A 17,440-nucleotide genomic window follows, 5' to 3' on the forward strand; every position below is an offset into this window, starting at 1 on the left:
CGAGCAAGCTGCCCACTCATCTTCCCCACCCCACTTGCTCCCTCACTATCCTATCCCCCCCCCCCCCCCCCCCCAACCATGACAGACGTTTCCCGCGAGGCCGTGTACCAGCCCCCCTCGGAGCTGGCCGAGAAGTACAAGGGTGGCATCCAGCGTCACACCGCCGTCACTCCCCACCCTTCAGCCAGCGTCCCCGGCTCCACTCGTATCAAGCTCGTTGAGAGCTTTTACATCCGTCCCCGCTGGCTCTTTGTGCGCATCGAGACCGAGGGCGGTGTGGTGGGATGGGGAGAGGGCACTCTTGAGGGACACACCGAGGCCGTCCAAGGTTCGCTCAAGGACATTTCGCGTCGGTGAGTAACCAGCACATCTGCCTCGAGAAACCTGTCTAACGGGCATCAGCATTGTCGGATGGGATGCCATGAACATTGAGGACATTTACACCTACCTGTATCGCCATCGTTTCTACCGTGGCGGCGAGGTGCTCATGTCGGCCATCTCGGGGTGAGTTTTGGCGACTCGGTGCAAGGGTGTATGGCCTAACACCCTCTCAGCATTGACATTGCTCTGTGGGACATCAAGGGCAAGGTCCTCGGTGTGCCAGTTTGGCAGCTCCTTGGTGGTGCTGTGCGTGAACGCTGCGAGGTGTATGGCTGGATTGGTGAGTTGTGCGCATCTAAGTGACGAACTCACACCTCCAGGCGGTGACCGTCCCTCGGATGTCCTGGAGCAGGCCAAGGTCCGCAAGGCCCAGGGCTTCACCAAGGTCAAGATGAACGCGACCGAGTCTATCGGATGGCTCGACTCGCCACATGCCCTTGACGAGACTGTCAAGCGCCTCGCAGAGGTCAAGAGCATCGGTCTCGATGCCGGCCTCGACTTCCACGGCCGTGTCCACAAGGCAATGGCCAAGCAGCTTGCCCAGCAGCTCGAGCCTCACCGCCCTCTCTTCATTGAGGAGCCTCTTCTTCCGGGACATGTGAACGAACTGAAGGATCTGTACAACAAGACCACTATCCCTATTGCTGTGCGTTTGTCCCCGGTCACCATCACCACCACCACCTGTCTCATCCCGGAAAGAATCTCGGCTGACATCGCAGCTCGGCGAGCGGCTGTTTACACGTCTCGACGTCCGGCCGTACTTTGAGGCCGGCTGCATCGACATCATCCAGCCGGACATTGCGCATGCCGGAGGAATCAGCGAGACCAAGAAAATCGCGATCATGGCAGAGTGAGTATTATTCCGTTCTCGCTGGTGTGCAACGCCACAGACGACAACGCGTGTAACTTTATTGACGCGCCCACAGGGCGTACGATATCGGTGTTGCGCCGCATTGCCCGCTCGGTGAGTTCTCTAGCACAGCCATAGCGGCCCGTGGACGGGTGGTGGCCCAGAGCTAAACCAGACAGGCCCCTTGGCGTTTGCCGCTTCGCTGCAGGTGGGTTTCAGCACGCCCAACTTTGTCATTTGCGAGATGAGCTGGAAGGTGAGTTTGAGTAGCCCCAACACGGCTGGCGGATGACACTGACATTGACCAGATGCACTACAACGTCGGCGGCTTTGACCTGTTTACGTACATGACCAACCCGGACGTCTTCGCAGTCAAGAATGGCCACATTGATCTTTTGACAGCGCCGGGTCTGGGCATTGAGCTCAACGAGGACTTGATCCGCAAGGAAGCCGCCGAGGCGGCCAAGCTCGAGCCATGGCAGAACCCAATCTTTAGGGGCCCCGATGGATCCGTTAGGGAGTGGTGAGCGGTCTATACCCCACGTGTTACGGGTCGGCCCATGCTGCTGTAGTACTCTGTAGAGCGCGATGGACAGTGCAGTGAGAGAGTATCGGACGAGAGGTTCCTGCCCTCTCTGGATCTCTGGCTACAGACCAAGAAATGTGCGGCGGCCGTCCACCTGCGGGCGACGATGTGCGGGCTTGGCGGGTCAACTTCGGGCAGACCGGTCCATTTTAAACGGCCCGTTTCTCTCCTCCCTGCCAACATACGCAAAACGCTGCGACTTCCGAACCGCTCTTGCCCGCGCCTGCTCCCTGCTCCTGCATGTGTGCGCACAGGTGCACAGGTGCATATGCATGGCAGGTGCGCAGGTGCCTTTTTTTCCACGTAGCCGGCCGCGACGCCGCCGGCATGCCCCAGAGTGTTGCCCCGCGAGCGTCCTGCTTTGCTGCCTGGTGAGCCAGCCGGGAATCCGCATTGTCCCTGGTGGGCCTGGCGGGTGGGCCTGGCAGCCCACACGCCCACACGCAGGTGAGGCCAACGGTGCGGCTTATGCTGCGGCACAACGTCGGCGACATCTCGCGCCTTTGTCCTCGTCAGACCCGGCACCACCCACCTCCCGTATAAGAGTCGGGCACGATAGCGTCGTAACAAAGTCTCCTCCACCTACTACCCAACTTACACACCCGTATTCTAAACTCACCATCAAACATGCTTCGCGAGGACTTTTTGTGGGGTTTCGCCACCGCTGCCGCCCAGGTCGAGGGCGGTGGTGAGGAGCAGGAGCTTGCCAGCGGCAAGGGCCCTTCCGTGAGTTTTGGTCTGGCTCTCACGCACAACAACGGTGTTGCTGGGATGGCGCGATAGAGACGTGGCTGCAGTGGGCAAACTTAGCTGTGGCTCCATGTTTTGCGCTCCTCTCCATCGTCTATGCTTGTTTCCGGAGCTTTCAACTGACAATCTCAGATCTGGGACTGGTTCTGCGAGAAGCCCGGCAAGATTCTTGACGGCGCCAAGGTCAACAAGACCTGCAACTTTATCGACAACTACAAGGCCGACCTTGCTCGTGAGTAGGAGAGTGTGTCTGGCAGCTGGGATCGGAGCGCGACGCGCCTCTCAAAGTCAACGACGACGTGATTGCGTTGCGCGGTGATTTATTCCGATCCTGCCCAGGATGTCCGAAGGTGGCGTCCATGACGAGTAGGTGGCTGATACAGCGCAGTCATGAAGTCGCTCGGTGTCAACTCGTACCGCTTCTCGATCTCGTGGCCCCGTATTGTCCCCAAGGGCGGCAAGGACGACCCCGTCAACGAGCAGGGCGTCAAGTTCTACTCGGACGTCATTGACGAGTGTCTCCGCCTGGGCATCACCCCCTTCGTCACCCTGTACCACTGGGACCTCCCCCTCGAGCTCTACCAGCGCTACGGCGGCTGGCTCAACAAGGAGCGTGCCGTTGAGGACTATGTCCGCTACGCCAAGGTCTGCTTTGACGCCTACGGTGACCGCGTCAAGCACTGGCTCACCTTCAACGAGCCCTTTGTTGTTGCCATCCACGGCCACTCGTTCGGTGTCTTCGCCCCCGGCCACACCTCGAACACTGAGCCTTGGATCGTGGCCCACACCCTCCTTGTCGCCCACGCCACGGCCGCCAAGGTCTTCCACGATGAGATTGCCCCCAAGCACGGCGGTGTCATTGGTATCACCCTCAACGGTGACTGGGCCGAGCCTTGGGACCAGACGCCCGAGAACATCAAGGCTGCCCAGGACAAGATGGACGTTGCCGTCGGATGGTTCGCCGACCCCGTTTACCTTGGCGACTACCCCGAGTCGATGAAGCAGATGCTCCAGGGCCGTCTTCCCGAGTTCACCGCCGAGGAGAAGGCGCTCCTCAAGGGCTCGTCCGACTTCTACGGCTGCAACTTCTACACCACCAACATGATCAAGGCCGGCGCCGACGACGAGACCAACGGCAACACCCAGCTCCTCTTCACCCGCCCCGACGGCTCGTACATTGGCCCCGAGTCGGCTCTTGACTGGCTCCGCGACGTCCCCTGGGGCTTCCGCAAGCACCTCAACTACCTCTACAAGCGCTACCAGATGCCCATCTACATCACCGAGAACGGTTACGCTTGCAAGGGCGAGAGCGACAAGCCCGCCGAGGAGGCTATCCACGACACTGACCGTGTCAACTACTACAAGGGCTACCTCGGTGCCGTCCAGGACGCCGTCAACGACGGTGTCGACATCCGCTCGTACTACGCGTGAGTTCAGCCATGTAACCGGCCGTCGGCACTGGTCTCGGTCCTTGCACGGACCGCAGGCATGCTGCGGCCATTTCACCCGCAAAGAGCCCCGCTGACGCTTTCCACAGCTGGTCGTGAGTAACAATTCTGCCCCGTCCGGGTCACATGGGCCTCCAGCATCTCCGTGGCGTTGCAGAGTGGCGGCCCACGTTGGCATTTGGACACGCACATTCCGTCGTCCCTCCGGATGGACACGGAGCACACGAGGACCGCTTTTCTTGTTTTTTGCTGACGTGCCACAGGTTTGTCGACAACTTCGAGTGGGCCTCGGGTCTCGTTCCCCGCTTCGGCTGTGTGCGCTGCGACTACGACACCTTCAAGCGCACCCCCAAGGACTCGTCCAAGTTTGTTGGCGAGGTGAGTGTTGTTTCATTTTCTCATTCATTATCGTGCTAGAATCATGTGGCACGCACGGGCCGAGCGTGGCGAGTGTTCTGTCCCTTGTCTCCCCCTGCCTGCCTCTCTTGTGACTCTGGCTTGGCACGACCGGCAGAGGTCTATCCCGGAAGCGATCCGCGAGGGTCAGACGAGGCGTATGCTTGTGGTCCGCTAAGGCGTTCCGTCTGGCCACTGCACCGCCGTTCGCACGAGGCATGTGAGGTTGCGGGGGCCCGGTCGAGCGGCGGCGCCGGCAAAGCGAGATATGCTGCGCACCGAAAACGCAGCGTGTGCAGAGCACACAGGACACAGAACGGCCCGAATACTGTGGCGAGGAATTCTATGTGCTGACGGGGTTTCAGTTCTTCGACAGCCACATCCCTAAGAAGGAGGCTTCGGCTTAAACGGCGAGGTGAACACATCGCACCCTCCCCTCCTCCCTCCGACATTTCGAAAGGCAATCGTGTTCATTTTTGTTTCGCTGCATTGCTGTTATAAGTTTGGGGCGCTCGTCAAAGCACGGGCGCCATGCATTAGGGCCGTATCAATAGTGTGTATGCAGTTTGAGAAGACACAAGCGTTTCGTTGCAGCTGCCCCAAGTCTCGGGCTATTTATTATTGTACGGCACGCCAGAAAGTGGCAACCCGACCGCACCGCGGATTGCGAGCTGGGATCCGCGGGTGCACGCCCACGCCTCTGCGGACAGGTGGGTTGCGCCAGCGTATGCGGTACGTCTGATATGAGCAAGTACATTCAGGCGGCTGGCTCGCCGCTACCAGACGTGTCCGTGACGATCTCACTCATGGAATAGGGCTCAGCATCACATCGGTTGTTGTTGACAAAACGACCGCGACCGTGGGAAAGTTCCAGACGACAGTGGCCGCAAGGAGACTCGTCTCCGCCACACTTGTCTGTTGCCTCTCGTTCTTGTCTTTTCCGCTTTTCTCTATCTCTGTCTCTGTATTGCACTATTGTAATCATCGCCGTGTTTAATCCCTTTCTTACTCTCACTCTCTCTCGCTCTCGTTCCCCCCACACGTTCTTGTTCTCAGCCTCGTCCCCGGCATGGCATGTGTATTCGCGCCGGTCTTGCTCCCCGTCTCGATCGCTCTCCTTCGCGTTCCGGCGATTGAGCTCCAGCTATTACACTCCTTTATGTCGTAACTCGTTCCTCCACCCCTCGCTCGCCATCGCCATCTTTGCTTCTCCATCTCCGTCTCCGACTTGCCACGTCCGTCCCTGTCCCTCCAGGACCTCATCATGAACACGTACAACACGCAAGGACACCCGCGGTGGGATCTCAGCGACCTCAATCTCGACCGCCCGAACCTCACCGAGCTCTTGCCCCAGTTGCAGAATCATCAGGTTCGAGAACGGGAGTGGAACAGCAACCTGACAAACGTTGTCTCGGCGCCCTTCGGTTTCCGCCGCACCCCCGAGCACCCCACGCTGTTTCGATACGTTAATGGGGCGGAAACAGACCTATGGGACTCGGCGTTGGCAGATGGGACACGGTTTCGCGACGTACCGATGCAAAAGCCGCTCGTTGCCATGGTGGTGATGCGCAAGCACGGAGCCAATGCCAACGTATGCTTCGTTTGGTGACCAATTCTGACAAGTCACAGATGGAGACGCAGAGGAACAGCGTTGGAACCCACAACCCCGACCTGACAACGCTCCTGTCAGAAGGCCTCGTGGACGACCCGACGACCACCCTCCGTGTACTTTCCTTGGCCGGCGAGATCAAGGTCACTCGCATCAGGGCTCGCAACGGCAAGCTCGTCATTGCAGTAGACCCAGACAACGACGTGGAGTTGACGGAGGACATGGCCACGCATTACTCCATTCCGTCCGCCTCGGGGGACAAGGCCAAACTCGTCCGTGTCGACGAGGGTATCAAGTGGACCGCAGGCTTGTCCAAAGCGGTCATCTACCTGCAGTCACAGTATGAATACTGCGGCGGGTACTTGTCGGCCTCCGTGCTGGGCACGCGTTTCTGCCGGATTGTGATGGCAGATTCGGGGCACGTCATTCTCGAGGTCTCATCTGCTTTCTTAATTGCGGCGACGACCACAGCGCTACGCATACATGATTTCTTGAACGATCAGACCAACGTGGCCAGCCTACCATGGGACATGTGTGACGACCACCCCGGGGCGTTTCCAGAACACTCGTGGAACACCGATGCCATGGACCGTCTGCTGCAGCTCCACAAAGTGGCCGCCGACATCCTGACCTCGCATACGGCAAGCCACGCCGACCAGCCGTTCTGCCGTCTCACGCCAGTTCGAGACCTCGCGGGCGTGAGAGAGCTATTGGAGGAGATCGCGTCGTCGTCCTTACCGGCTCCGCTGGACAAGGACGATGACCTGCGGATATCGCGGGCTGTGAAAGGCGAGCCGGGGCCATCTGCTCTTGGCCTAGGTCCTACCACCCGGTCCCAAACGATGTCTGGCGCTACGTCAGAATCAGGTATCCAGCGATCGACCGCTCCGCCGGCATATCATGGCCAGTCCGACCTGCAGGAGGACACCACGGTCAGACGCTGGCGCGAGTCGCTTCCCGCTGTTCTCGACACCTCGCCAGGCGTGCCACCTATCCTGACGTCGCCGCCCGAGCTCGCGTTCGAGGACGGTGTGATCGCGGACGACAAGGAGTGGGACAGTGTGCTCGAGGCACACGACATGCCGATGGACCTCGAGCGTGGACGCGAGTGGGTCAGGCAGCATGTCGCGCCTGATTCCGACTTTGAGAGCGATGACGAGGGCGAGCATGTCCTTCTCGCTGACATGCTCAAAGCACTGGAGGAACGCAACGTGAGGGTCACGCTCGTCCACACGGACAAGATGGACCGCCTGGTGGGCGTGATAGAGAAGGCGGTGTGCGCCTGATACACTGTAGCATTACTTTATTGTACCAGATGTGAGCAGTTGTGTGTCAGAGCTCGGCAGCACCAAGAACAAGGACAGGGACCTCCCTCCTCACGCCCACCGTGCTGCGCAAGAGGGCTCTCTATCGACGTCTTTGAGACCTTACTCACGTATGATCCTGTTTCACCACCAACCTTTGCTGTCTCCCTCTTGCGCCCCATACGGCGAGTCCATCTGTCAGCGCCATTACACACCCACACTCTGCCTGTCGCACTTCTGTTTCGCTTTTTGTTTTGTTGACAGCAGAGACACATCCGACGCCACCTCTCGCCGGCGGCGGCCGCGCGCGCCTGGCGCTCTCGGGGCGTTGTGATCTCGGGCCGTTTTCGGTACGTTGCCCTCGATTTATCGACCCGAGATGCCCATCGCTCCGACCGTGCGGTTGCGCGACAGATTAAGTGCGTGTGGGTGGCCCATGGCCCGTCGCCCTTTTTGCGACGACCCCCCTGTGGGTCAAAAAAGGCCGACCCACGGCCCTCGACAGGGCCCCGATCTCGCCGCTGTGCATGCAACGAGGGCTCTTCATACGTGGGCACGTCGGTGTATTCGGGGCCCGTTGGGCCCGCTTGGCCGCTTGGCCGCCGATTGCCGGCACGGTGCGAGCAGATCGGATCGCCAAGGTAAGACAAGACACTCATGCGGTCAGTGCTTTTCAAACGAGCAGCCAGGGCGTGTCATACGGATCATAGGTAGTACATGCACAAAGGCAGTATAGACGTGTGTACTTAGGAGGCCGGGCAGAGTCCTCTACATTCCTCTCTCTCTCTCTCTCTCTCGTTCTTATAGTTACATTTCGTAGGGTTGTGGGTATTCCAAGGAAGCAAGAAACAGCAAAAGCCTCCTCAGAGACTGAAGCTCCCGTCATGCACCTTATCCACCATGTTCTGCACCCGCCGCAGGTCCTGCACTCTCCCCTTCTCCTTTTCCCTGCGGGCACTCTCAAAACTCAGCTCGAGCTTGCCGCTGTCCTCCAGCGCGCGGGCGATATCCTTGACGCCTCGGCCGGCAGTGGGCGGCGGCATGATGGGCTTGTCCATGAGCGAGCCGTCGCCGGACCTCACGCGGACGCGGGGTCGTGGCGTTCCGGACACGATGGGCGCAATGGCAGCAGACCGGTCAGGGAGCGAGGGGTAGAGTGGGGCGTAGAGGGACGTCTCCGAGGGGCCATAGCGATACTCCGTAGGCGCGGGGCGGGGGTACTCGGGCACGGAGGGACGGGAGCTGCTGGTGCTCGCCTGACCCTCGCCGATAGAGGTCATGCGCATGTGGGTGTGGCTCCGGCGCTCGAGCGCGGCAGGCATGGTGATGGGACGGAGCGGAGTGGCGGCCATGGTCACGTCGCCAATGTCAAACGTCTCGTCCACGCGCTGGAGAAAGCCAGCAGTCGTGTCGGCCATGGAATTGGCTGCACCTGTGGCGCTGGCGCTGGCGGTGAAGACGGCCGGGGTGGGAGACTTTGCACGGCGCTCGGTAGGCTGGGCACGGGCGCGGCGTGGAGGCGACGCGCGACGGACGGTCGGTGGCTTCATGCCCGTACCAAATACCCAGTTCATCATGCGCTTCATCGTGCTCGGCGGCTCGACGTCCGGGCGGGATCGTTTGGTCGCTGGCTCGTCGCTGTGTGCTGCTCGAGCTTTGGCTTTGTCCTGGAGGCGGGCGACGCGGCGCGAAAGAGCCTCGATACGCATCAAGAGGGTGTCACTGGTTGTCAGCTTGAATGCCACAGGCTAAGGATGGTGACTCACCGACTGAACTCGCCCACCATCTCAGACTGCTTGAGGCCCTCTTTGGCGACAAACGCGTCAATCACCCGTGTCGGGTCCCATTCGGTTGGGGCAGTAGGGCGTGTCGGCCATGGCGACCAGCTAGGCAGGGGGACGACATTACGCTCAGTGAGGTACTTTGCGTGTTCGGCGCGGTAGACGTTCTCCAGATGACGCCAGTCGGACACGGTCCACGCGCGTTCCGTAAAGGACGCTTCGGCGGCCTCGTGCTCAATGTCGACATTGTGCTCGCGCTCAAACGACTCGCGGTGCTTGCGCTTGGGCGTGCGCGTCCACCCGCCTGGAATGGCGAGGGCCGGCGATTCCGTGCGGGAGGGTAACCGGCTGACGCTGCGTGGGTAGTGCATGCTCGAGTTGGCAATATCGAGTTCGGCCTCGTGCAGGAGCTCGTTCTTGGAGATGGTGCGCGAAACCTCTTCGCTGTCAAAGAACCGCGAGCGCTCGGTGCTGCGGCCGGGCGTAGAGTACCGCGACGTAACAGAGCCGCGGCGAGAGCGAGAGACCGGCGCGGGGGTGCCATCAGGAAGCACTCCGCTCTCAATGTACGCATGGTTCATCTTGAGGATGGCAGCGGCGCGAGCAGCGGCGCGTGGGTCGAGGGACGAGACTTCGACAATGGAACGGAACGACTCGTCGTTGTCATCCGACTCAAAGCTGTCGTCTGCGGCGGCAATCTCCTCGTGCAAGCTGCGTTGAGGGGAGACGTCTGGGAGGCGCGAGGGACCAGCGGTGGGCGGGGCGTGATATTGCGAGCTTGAGCCACCAGCGGCGCGGCGGGAGAGAACACGCTCGAGGTCGTGCACACCGCCTGCAGTGTCGGTGTAGCGGAACACACTAGGGCGGTCCACCTGCGGGACTGGGAGACGTGGTGCAGGTGGTGCAGGTGGTGCCGGAGCGACGGTGCGTGATGGGCCAGCAGAGGCGAAGCGCGAGCGAAGACGGTCGGGACGCACCTCCTCGACCGACTCGTCGCTGACCTCGACAGGCTCAATCTTGACCACGCCACGGGGCACAACCCGGAGGATGATCCTGTCGTCGTTGAGGGGGACGTCGAATTCCTCCACCACACTGTTGTCGTATGTGTTGTCGCCGGCCTCTTCCTCGTCAGAGCCGCTGTGGTCGTCCTCTTCGTATTCCTCATCGTGCTGTTCCTCCTCATCGAGTTGCCGGTCGTCGTCGAACTGCTCCTCCTCGGAGACATCCTGCTCGCTCCCAACACCCTCATCCTCGTCCTCATCCCCGTGTTCCTCCTCCTCGTCCTGGTCGGAAGGACTGTCGGTCTCTTGGGGGTCGTGATTGCGAGCAGTCTCGTCAAAGTACGACTCATCAGCATCTTCAGCCGCCGTATCAGGTTCGACTTCAGGTTCGGCAGACTCGTCGGCCTCAAGCGAAGGCGTGGACCGCTCGACCGCAGGGGTGACGGATCGGGACCAAGTGGCTGGCTGGCGCTCAATGCGGGTAGCGTCCCAGTGCACGTCGCCGACCTGGTGCTCTGCAAAGTGGGGAGCCTCAGCCTCGGCATCAAAGGTCATGTCCGAGGCGGAAATGTCCCACATGGACGAGTCGCCATCAATGGTCGCGTCAGCGAGGTCTTCCTCCTGGTTTGTAATCTTCTTCCCTGGTGACCTTGGCACAGGCGATGCCGAGGGGAAGCGCGTCTCGTTGCGGTCGACGTTCGGGCTCGCGCTAGCATGCAAGGGAAAGATGGAAAACTTCTGTGGGGAGGTAATGCCAAGAGCCGAGGGCTTCATGGGCGACGCGGAGAGGTTGATGGGGCGCACCGGGGACGCGGCGAGGGCGGAAACCATGCCGGCGGTGAATACCGACGAGACTGACGGTCCCGGTGAGGGCGATCGAGAGCGAGTGATGCCAAATGAGGGCAGAATCGGCACCGTGCTAGCGGCTGGCGGACCAAGTGCCACATTGATATGGACAGGCGAGGCATCGGCAGCCGGGGTCACTTCACGGAGGGGAGTGTTGGCGCGGGCGCGCGGCGAGACGGTCTTGCTGAGACGCGGCGAGCGACGCGGTGGTTCCAATGGAGCCTTTACCACGGGCGACGAGCGCTGAGGAGAGGGTAGCGCGGAGTTTGAGAATCGTGGCGAGCGACGCGGCGAAGCTGAAAGTGGGACCGATAGCCTCGCCACGGCCGGCGCTGGCGGCGGCCGTGGGGTCGTGTGGCGGAGAGTCTTCTCGGCGTCTTCCTCGTTTTCCAGCTCCTCAGGCTCCTCAGAATCCTTACGCTCCTCCTCAGGCTCCTCCTCGGGGGAGGCTTCACGCGCAGGCGTCTCCACTCGCAGTGTAGGAGCTTCACGAACAGGAGTTGAATCGCGCACAGGAGTTGAGTCGCGCAAGGGAGTCGGGTCGCGGGTGGGAGTTGCGTCGCGGGCGGGAGTTGGCTGACGAACCGGCGTGGGCTCACGGGCAGGTGTGGGATCACGGGGAGTAGCCACACGCACGGGGGTGATCTCGCGAACCGGCGTAGCTTCCCTAGGAGTAGCCTCGCGAACGGCCAGTGGGGTAGGCGCGGGGCTGGCCACCTGCGGAGATGGCGCGCGCGGAGTCGCCTCGCGCACGGGAGTAGCGTGACGGGGAGTCGACTCGAGAACAGGAGAAGCTTCACGCGGAGTAGGGCTGCGAGCAGGAGGTGGACGAGTTGTGGGCTCGCGGGCGGGAGTGACTGCGCGAGGAGTTGGCTGGCGAGGAGTCGTTTCGCGGACAGGCGTAGCTTCGCGAACAGGTGTAGCTTCACGGGCCGTCGGTTCACGAGCCGGTGTGATGTCAGCCAGAGGCTCGCGGACAGGACTGTCCGCCCGAACCTCTTCTTCCCGGAGTTCGTCACTTGTGTCGGGCGACTGGGCCACTTGCGGTGTGAGGCTACGCCTCGGCACCCTCGGGGACGCGGCGAGCGCCGGAGTAACCTCGACAGAGGGACGGGTGACGGGAGACGGAGGTGATGACACGGCAGAGTGGGAGGACCTCACGGAGCGGATGGATCGGGTGGGTGAAGGTGGTGAGATTGGCGCAAAGGCCGGTGGGAGGGGAGACGTAGTGGTCACTGGCCAGTTACGAGCCTCTGGCGACGGGGTAGCAGCGGCAGGTGAGGCAGCGCGTAGTTGAGGTGTAGGCTCGCGCACCGGTGAGCTGGTGCTAGCCCTCACTGCTGGCGAGGATGAAGGGACTTTCGCGCTCGCAGCGACTGGCGAGCTGGGATGCAGCGTCATGGCACTGGCCACAGGCGTCGGCATCTTGGCAGTGGCAACGTCGAGCGCGTGCGAGGCGCGGCGGGGAGGCGTTGGCGGGCGAATAAAGCTCGCGCCTGCAGGCATGGGTACCTCTGCGTCCGAGTCCTCTTCCGAGTCTGAAGATGGAGCGGCCGCGAGTAAAGATCGCCAAGGGGTGTTGTCCGCTGGAGGTGCTGGTGCCGGCGACGCAGTGGTGAGGCCCACAGGGGCGGGAACAGGCGACGAGTGCGTAACAGCGGCGCTGGCAACCACAGTCGTTGACACACGCGGCGCCAGAACGGGGAAGATTGGCCTCGGAGCTTCACGTACAGGGGACGACTCGGCGGCTGCAGAGCTGAGACGCGCTGTCAGAGAGCGCTGCGACTTGGCGATACTGGCCACACTGGCTGGGGAGCTGAGTGGGCCGCCGACCGACTCCGCAGACGCGCTGGATAAGCGGCCACGGACGGGGGTGCTGCCTGCAAACATGCGACGGCGGTGGCGGAGGGGGATGTTCTCCTCTGGGGCAGGTGACGGCTCGCGGGAGACGGACGGAGATCGCGGAGGCGAAGACTCGAGTGACGGGCCAGAGTTGCGCTGAGTTGGGGCCGCAGGAGATACCTGAACTGGAGCTGGAGCACCAGTGTGAAGCTCAAGACCCTTGGCCACTGGACTTGAGCTGGGACCAAACCCCACCTGTTCTTCATCGTCGATCACCATACCGGCGCCAAGGGCGGCCTGGACCACGTCGGCAATGTCGTAGCGAGGCTCCGAGCCGGGGGAGTAGATGTTGTCGTCCGGCGGCGAGGGTTCATCGGGCTTGGATGCAAGCACGGCTGGCCCCTCAACCTCAGTTGCTTCAGCCGCAGTTTCGGCTGCAACCGAGACGTCGAGCGATGATGTATCCGCTCGCACAGTGTCCGCGGAAACATCCAACTCATCTGAAGGAGGGGAGCTTGGCGGGAGAGCAGCTGCAGTGACGGGCTCGAGGGAAGGCTCGGGAGTGGGCACCTGGACCGGCTCGAGCTCGCTGGAGGGAGAGTGTGGCGAGCTGGCAGCCACATCTGCCGCTTCCTGCGCATCGTCCTCGTCTTCATCCTCGTCCTCTTCCTGCCCCACAGTCGCTGTAGAGAGGTTCGCCACAATGGTATCGGCGGACACATCCAGCGCGGACATGTCCGCAGCCAGCGTCTCAGCAGACGCGTCCAGCTCGGTATCGGAGCCGTCGGCAGCGACAGAGACAGCACGCTGCACAACAGGCGAGGCGAGGCGCCGCACAGCAGGACTGGGACTAGGACTTGGGCTCGGCCGTTGGCTGTGGCTCTGCCTCGCTTGCATAAAGTACCCAGGGGTGAGGGGCGGCGAGATGGGCGAGACAGTTTCGCGAACCGACCTATTACCGCCTGGAACTGGCGAGGCAAAGGCAGAAGCGGAGGGCGAAGTGAGGGGTGATGGGTCGCTAAGGTACGAGTCGCCGTCCAAGATGACCGTGTCGTCTTCGGGGTCGACGTCCTCGAGTTCGTCCTCAGGCTCCACACGGGGGACAACAGTGACATCGGCAGTGGTTGTGAGGTCCATGTCCTCTTCGTCGTTCTCAGCGAAGTCGTGCGAGTTGAGCTCGTTCTCTGCACGGGGCTCCATACGCGGGACAACAGTGACGTCGGCGGTGGTAGTGAGGTCCATGTCCTCTTCGTCGTCCTCGACAAAGTCGTGCGCGCTGAGAGCGGGCGAAGAGGCCAGGAAGTCGACTGGCTCCTGCTCGTCGTCGTCGTCCTCGCCGCTCAGAATTGCCTTGGTCGGGGCAGTGCTTGGCTGGCCGACAGAGGGTGCCTCGGACGGAGGTTCAGAGGCCAGATGAGAAGGTGCGGGTGACGGACAGAGTACTGGCTGGCCGACAGAGGGGGCCTCAGAGGGTACGTCAGAGGGAGCTTCAGATGCCGCATCAGAAAGTACGGGCGACGGACTGCGCTGTGGCTCGGACACTGGCTGGCCAACAGAGGGTGCGTCGGAGGGAGCTTCAGAGGCCGCGTCAGAAGGTGCAGGGGACGGACTGCGTTCCAGTTGGGAGACGTATGTGGGCTCGAGGTCGAGGTCGCGATCGAGGTCGAGGTCTTCGTCCTCAGCCTCTGCCTGAGCTTCAGAGGCCGCAGCAACATCCACATCCACATCGACAGCCACCTCCTCAGCGGGCTCCTCAGGCGGCTCCTCGGAGGGCACGGGCACACTGGCAGCCCTGCGCGGTGAAGGCCGTGAGGCATCATCGCTCATCCTGCGGCCGTACTTGACCAGACTCTGATGTGTAGTCGGCAACTCGACGCTGTCAAAGAACAGCGAGCTGCGCTTCCGCCGGCGGCGGGGCGAGATGACGGTCGACGCGGCGTCTTCGTAGAAATCGGCCATGGGTAATGGTGCGCTCGGGGAGGAGACGGCGGGAAGAGCGTCTCGCATGGGTGTGTGCGGGCGCGGTGGCGTGGGCGGGCGGTAGATCTGGCTGAAGACAGGTGTATGCGGGCGCGGTGGTGTGGGCGAGCGGTATGCCTGGGTGGTGGGCACCTCTTCCTCTTCAGACTCTGGTTCTGGCTCCTGGTGCTCTGGCTCGGGGCTGGGGCTGGCCGGCGCGATAATCGTGTCATCTCCCGGGTCCACTTCCTCCTCGTCCTCTTCGGGCGCGAGGATAGGCTGCGGCGTGCGCGAAACTGAACGCTCCGCGACTTCTGGTGTCCTGGACGGACGCTCAGTCGCTGGTGTGCCGTGAATGGAAGCGGCGTTGGGGGAGAAGGACATGCCACGGAAAGTCGAGCCAAACGCGGGCGGCGTGCCAGCCAGCAGGGTCGTGTCAAAGTTGGCAGCTGGGAAGGGCGAGCTAGGAGGCGAGTCGGCCGGTGCCATGAACACTGGATCGTAAAAGTCGTCTGCATCGTCGTTGTTGTTTTCGTCCGCGGGGGCAAGACCGGGTGAGAACAGAGCAGGAGACGGAGCGGGAGGCGTAGGCGAGCGCACCGGGGCGACGGGCTCGTTGTCGACCTCGATATCGACATGCTCGTCGGGACCTTCGGGCGAGGCACTGTCTCTAGTCGAGCGACTGATGAAGCGCGAAAGATCATGCAGGGGCGAAGTCTGCTTTCGCTGCGTGGGCAGCTCCGCTTCCTTGATGACGGGACTGCTTCCGGGCTCTTCCTCGGCGACGATGGGCGGTACCGACCCAAGAGCAGAGGGGATGCGGCGCTGCTCACCCCGACGGGCCATGACTCCAACAAAGGTGTCGTTGGCCACACCCTCGCCATCACTGTCACTTCCGGCGCCACGATCCAGCTCGCCATAAACATTGCCGTACTCTGCCAAATCGCCATCCTCGAGACGAGGCGTGCGGGTGAACATGTTGGCCGAGGCTTTGGGTCGAGGTTCGGTCTGGGCGACCTTGGTGCGCTTCTTGCGCCTAACGGTACCGGGGGTCTCACCATGAGATGACGAGCTGAGCGTTCGGCGGCGCTGGCGAGGTTTGAGGTCGGGCACGAGCAGAAGCGGGTCCTCGCCAGGTTCGGCCTCGACTGGTCGTTCTTTGTAACCGACAATCACGCCCTTGAGGGCCCTGCGAGCGACAGGCGTGAGAGAACGTCGGAACCGCGCCGTTTCCACCTTGAGGGACTTTGGGGGCGAGTTGGTGAGGGTGCGGAGCTGCGTTTTGGGCGTAGTCGCACGCTGGTGTGCAGAGGCCGACTTTACTGGGGCAGTGGCAGGCGGGGCGCGTCGAGGGCGTGCTGCTGGAGTGGAGCTGGAGCTTTGCTGGCTCGCAGATCTTAACAGAGTGGTTGATGGTGATGGAAGACGCTTCTTGGCCGTGCCAGAAGCTGTAATAGAAACAGCCTCATCACTCAGACGCGCTGCCTTCTTCTTGCGAGGGTTGGGGCTGTCGTGCAATGGCTCCTCGTACTCGGCGACAACGTCTGGTGGCGCAGTGCGAACCGGGGAGAAGCTGTCCCGTGGGCGGACACGGCTCCGTGTTGGCGGGCGGGACGGTTCTGCCTGCTGGGAGAGCTCGGGAGTGGGAAGCGACTTGCGTCCTCGTGCGGTACTCTTGGGTACGGTGGAGAGGGATCCATTCTGGGGAATTGCAGTTAGCCTTGTGGGTAGCTTGATCGTCGCGTCATGACGCTCGCTCACCTCCTGGCTAGCCGCAGGTGTCATCAGTCCTCCCCCAGCGCGAGCGGCACCGCGGGCGGAGACCCGCCTGGTACTTGGCCCTGGCGCGTCGTCGTCCTCGCTGTCTTCGCCGAACAAGCTGCTGGAAGGCATGTCTGGAGGCTGGACATCCCATATCATGGTCTCGTCGGTACGCGCGATCGTGGGTGTCGACCCCACCGCCGCGCGGGCGGTGCGCTTGCCCATGGCCGGATCCTTGGGCGTCGAACGGGGGTTGCGTCGGAGGTCGGGCGATGGGAGCGCCGCAAGCGCCGCGAAGCGCTTGGTGGCGGCGGGTGCAGGTGGGCGTGGAGTTGCAGTGTCGTCGTCGTGGTCTTCTGCTGCTGCTGCTGCTGTTGATGGTGTGGAGGTCGAGGGGGCAACAGGAGCAGCGACGCTCGCCACCACCTTGTTGGTGGTGTTGGTGGTGGAGGCGGGGCGCGCTCCGCGACTGGAGGGAGCGGATAAGTTGTAGACCCGCTCCCCAAGCACAGAACGAGGGCGTGGGAGGCGTGATGTGGGCACAGGAAGCTTTGATGTGGGCACAGGAAGCCTCGAGGACGATGCAACCGAGTTTGTTGACTCTGCCCGGGAAGGGGGAGCCAGTGACGGCTGGCGCACCTCGCGCACCATGGACGTAAGGGCGGCCGCGGCCCGGGGGTGTTGATTAGGCGGGTGGGCTTAGGGTGGGTATGGGTATTGTTGCCAGGTATAGGTGGTGCAGGTGTGGAGTGCAAGGTGCAAGAGAGGGCAGGTGTGTGTGTCGTTGTACACAGGTGGTTAGAAGTGGGTAGAGCAAATTGTGTATCGGTGGATTGAGAGAGGAGGATGTCAATGTCTCCTGGTGCACGCGTTTGTTGACCTTTTGGAAAGGCAAACACGCGTTGGGAGAGCACTTAAAAAGGGGG

At 62.1% G+C, this 17,440-nt stretch overlaps 4 protein-coding genes across 4 annotated transcripts; 3 read left to right on the forward strand and 1 right to left on the reverse strand.

The window, feature by feature from the left end:
• Positions 1-78: 78 nt before the first annotated feature.
• EHS24_007531 (uncharacterized protein) lies at positions 79-1,758 on the forward strand (the record flags this gene model as incomplete). Its single annotated transcript, XM_028622889.1, has 8 exons — positions 79-353; positions 403-504; positions 555-661; positions 702-1,027; positions 1,101-1,231; positions 1,308-1,345; positions 1,411-1,487; positions 1,540-1,758. The coding sequence occupies 8 exons, from the start codon at positions 79-81 to the stop codon at positions 1,756-1,758; spliced, it is 1,275 nt and encodes a 424-aa protein (XP_028476782.1).
• A 686-nt stretch (positions 1,759-2,444) lies between these two features.
• EHS24_007532 (uncharacterized protein) lies at positions 2,445-4,818 on the forward strand (the record flags this gene model as incomplete). Its single annotated transcript, XM_028622890.1, has 6 exons — positions 2,445-2,543; positions 2,700-2,799; positions 2,956-3,994; positions 4,105-4,110; positions 4,279-4,393; positions 4,777-4,818. 6 exons carry the CDS (start codon positions 2,445-2,447, stop codon positions 4,816-4,818), a joined length of 1,401 nt encoding a protein of 466 aa, XP_028476783.1.
• An 857-nt stretch (positions 4,819-5,675) lies between these two features.
• Positions 5,676-7,306, forward strand: EHS24_007533 (uncharacterized protein; the record flags this gene model as incomplete). Its single annotated transcript, XM_028622891.1, has 2 exons — positions 5,676-6,002; positions 6,041-7,306. 2 exons carry the CDS (start codon positions 5,676-5,678, stop codon positions 7,304-7,306), a joined length of 1,593 nt encoding a protein of 530 aa, XP_028476784.1.
• Positions 7,307-8,187: 881 nt separating this feature from the next.
• Positions 8,188-17,165, reverse strand: EHS24_007534 (uncharacterized protein; the record flags this gene model as incomplete). The annotated part of the gene is made up of 3 exons (XM_028622892.1): positions 8,188-9,046; positions 9,091-16,454; positions 16,515-17,165. The coding sequence occupies 3 exons, from the start codon at positions 17,163-17,165 to the stop codon at positions 8,188-8,190; spliced, it is 8,874 nt and encodes a 2,957-aa protein (XP_028476785.1).
• Positions 17,166-17,440: the final 275 nt, after the last annotated feature.

Source organism: Apiotrichum porosum, assembly GCF_003942205.1.
Source record: "Apiotrichum porosum strain DSM 27194 chromosome Unknown scaffold_5, whole genome shotgun sequence".
Lineage (NCBI taxonomy): Eukaryota > Fungi > Basidiomycota > Tremellomycetes > Trichosporonales > Trichosporonaceae > Apiotrichum > Apiotrichum porosum.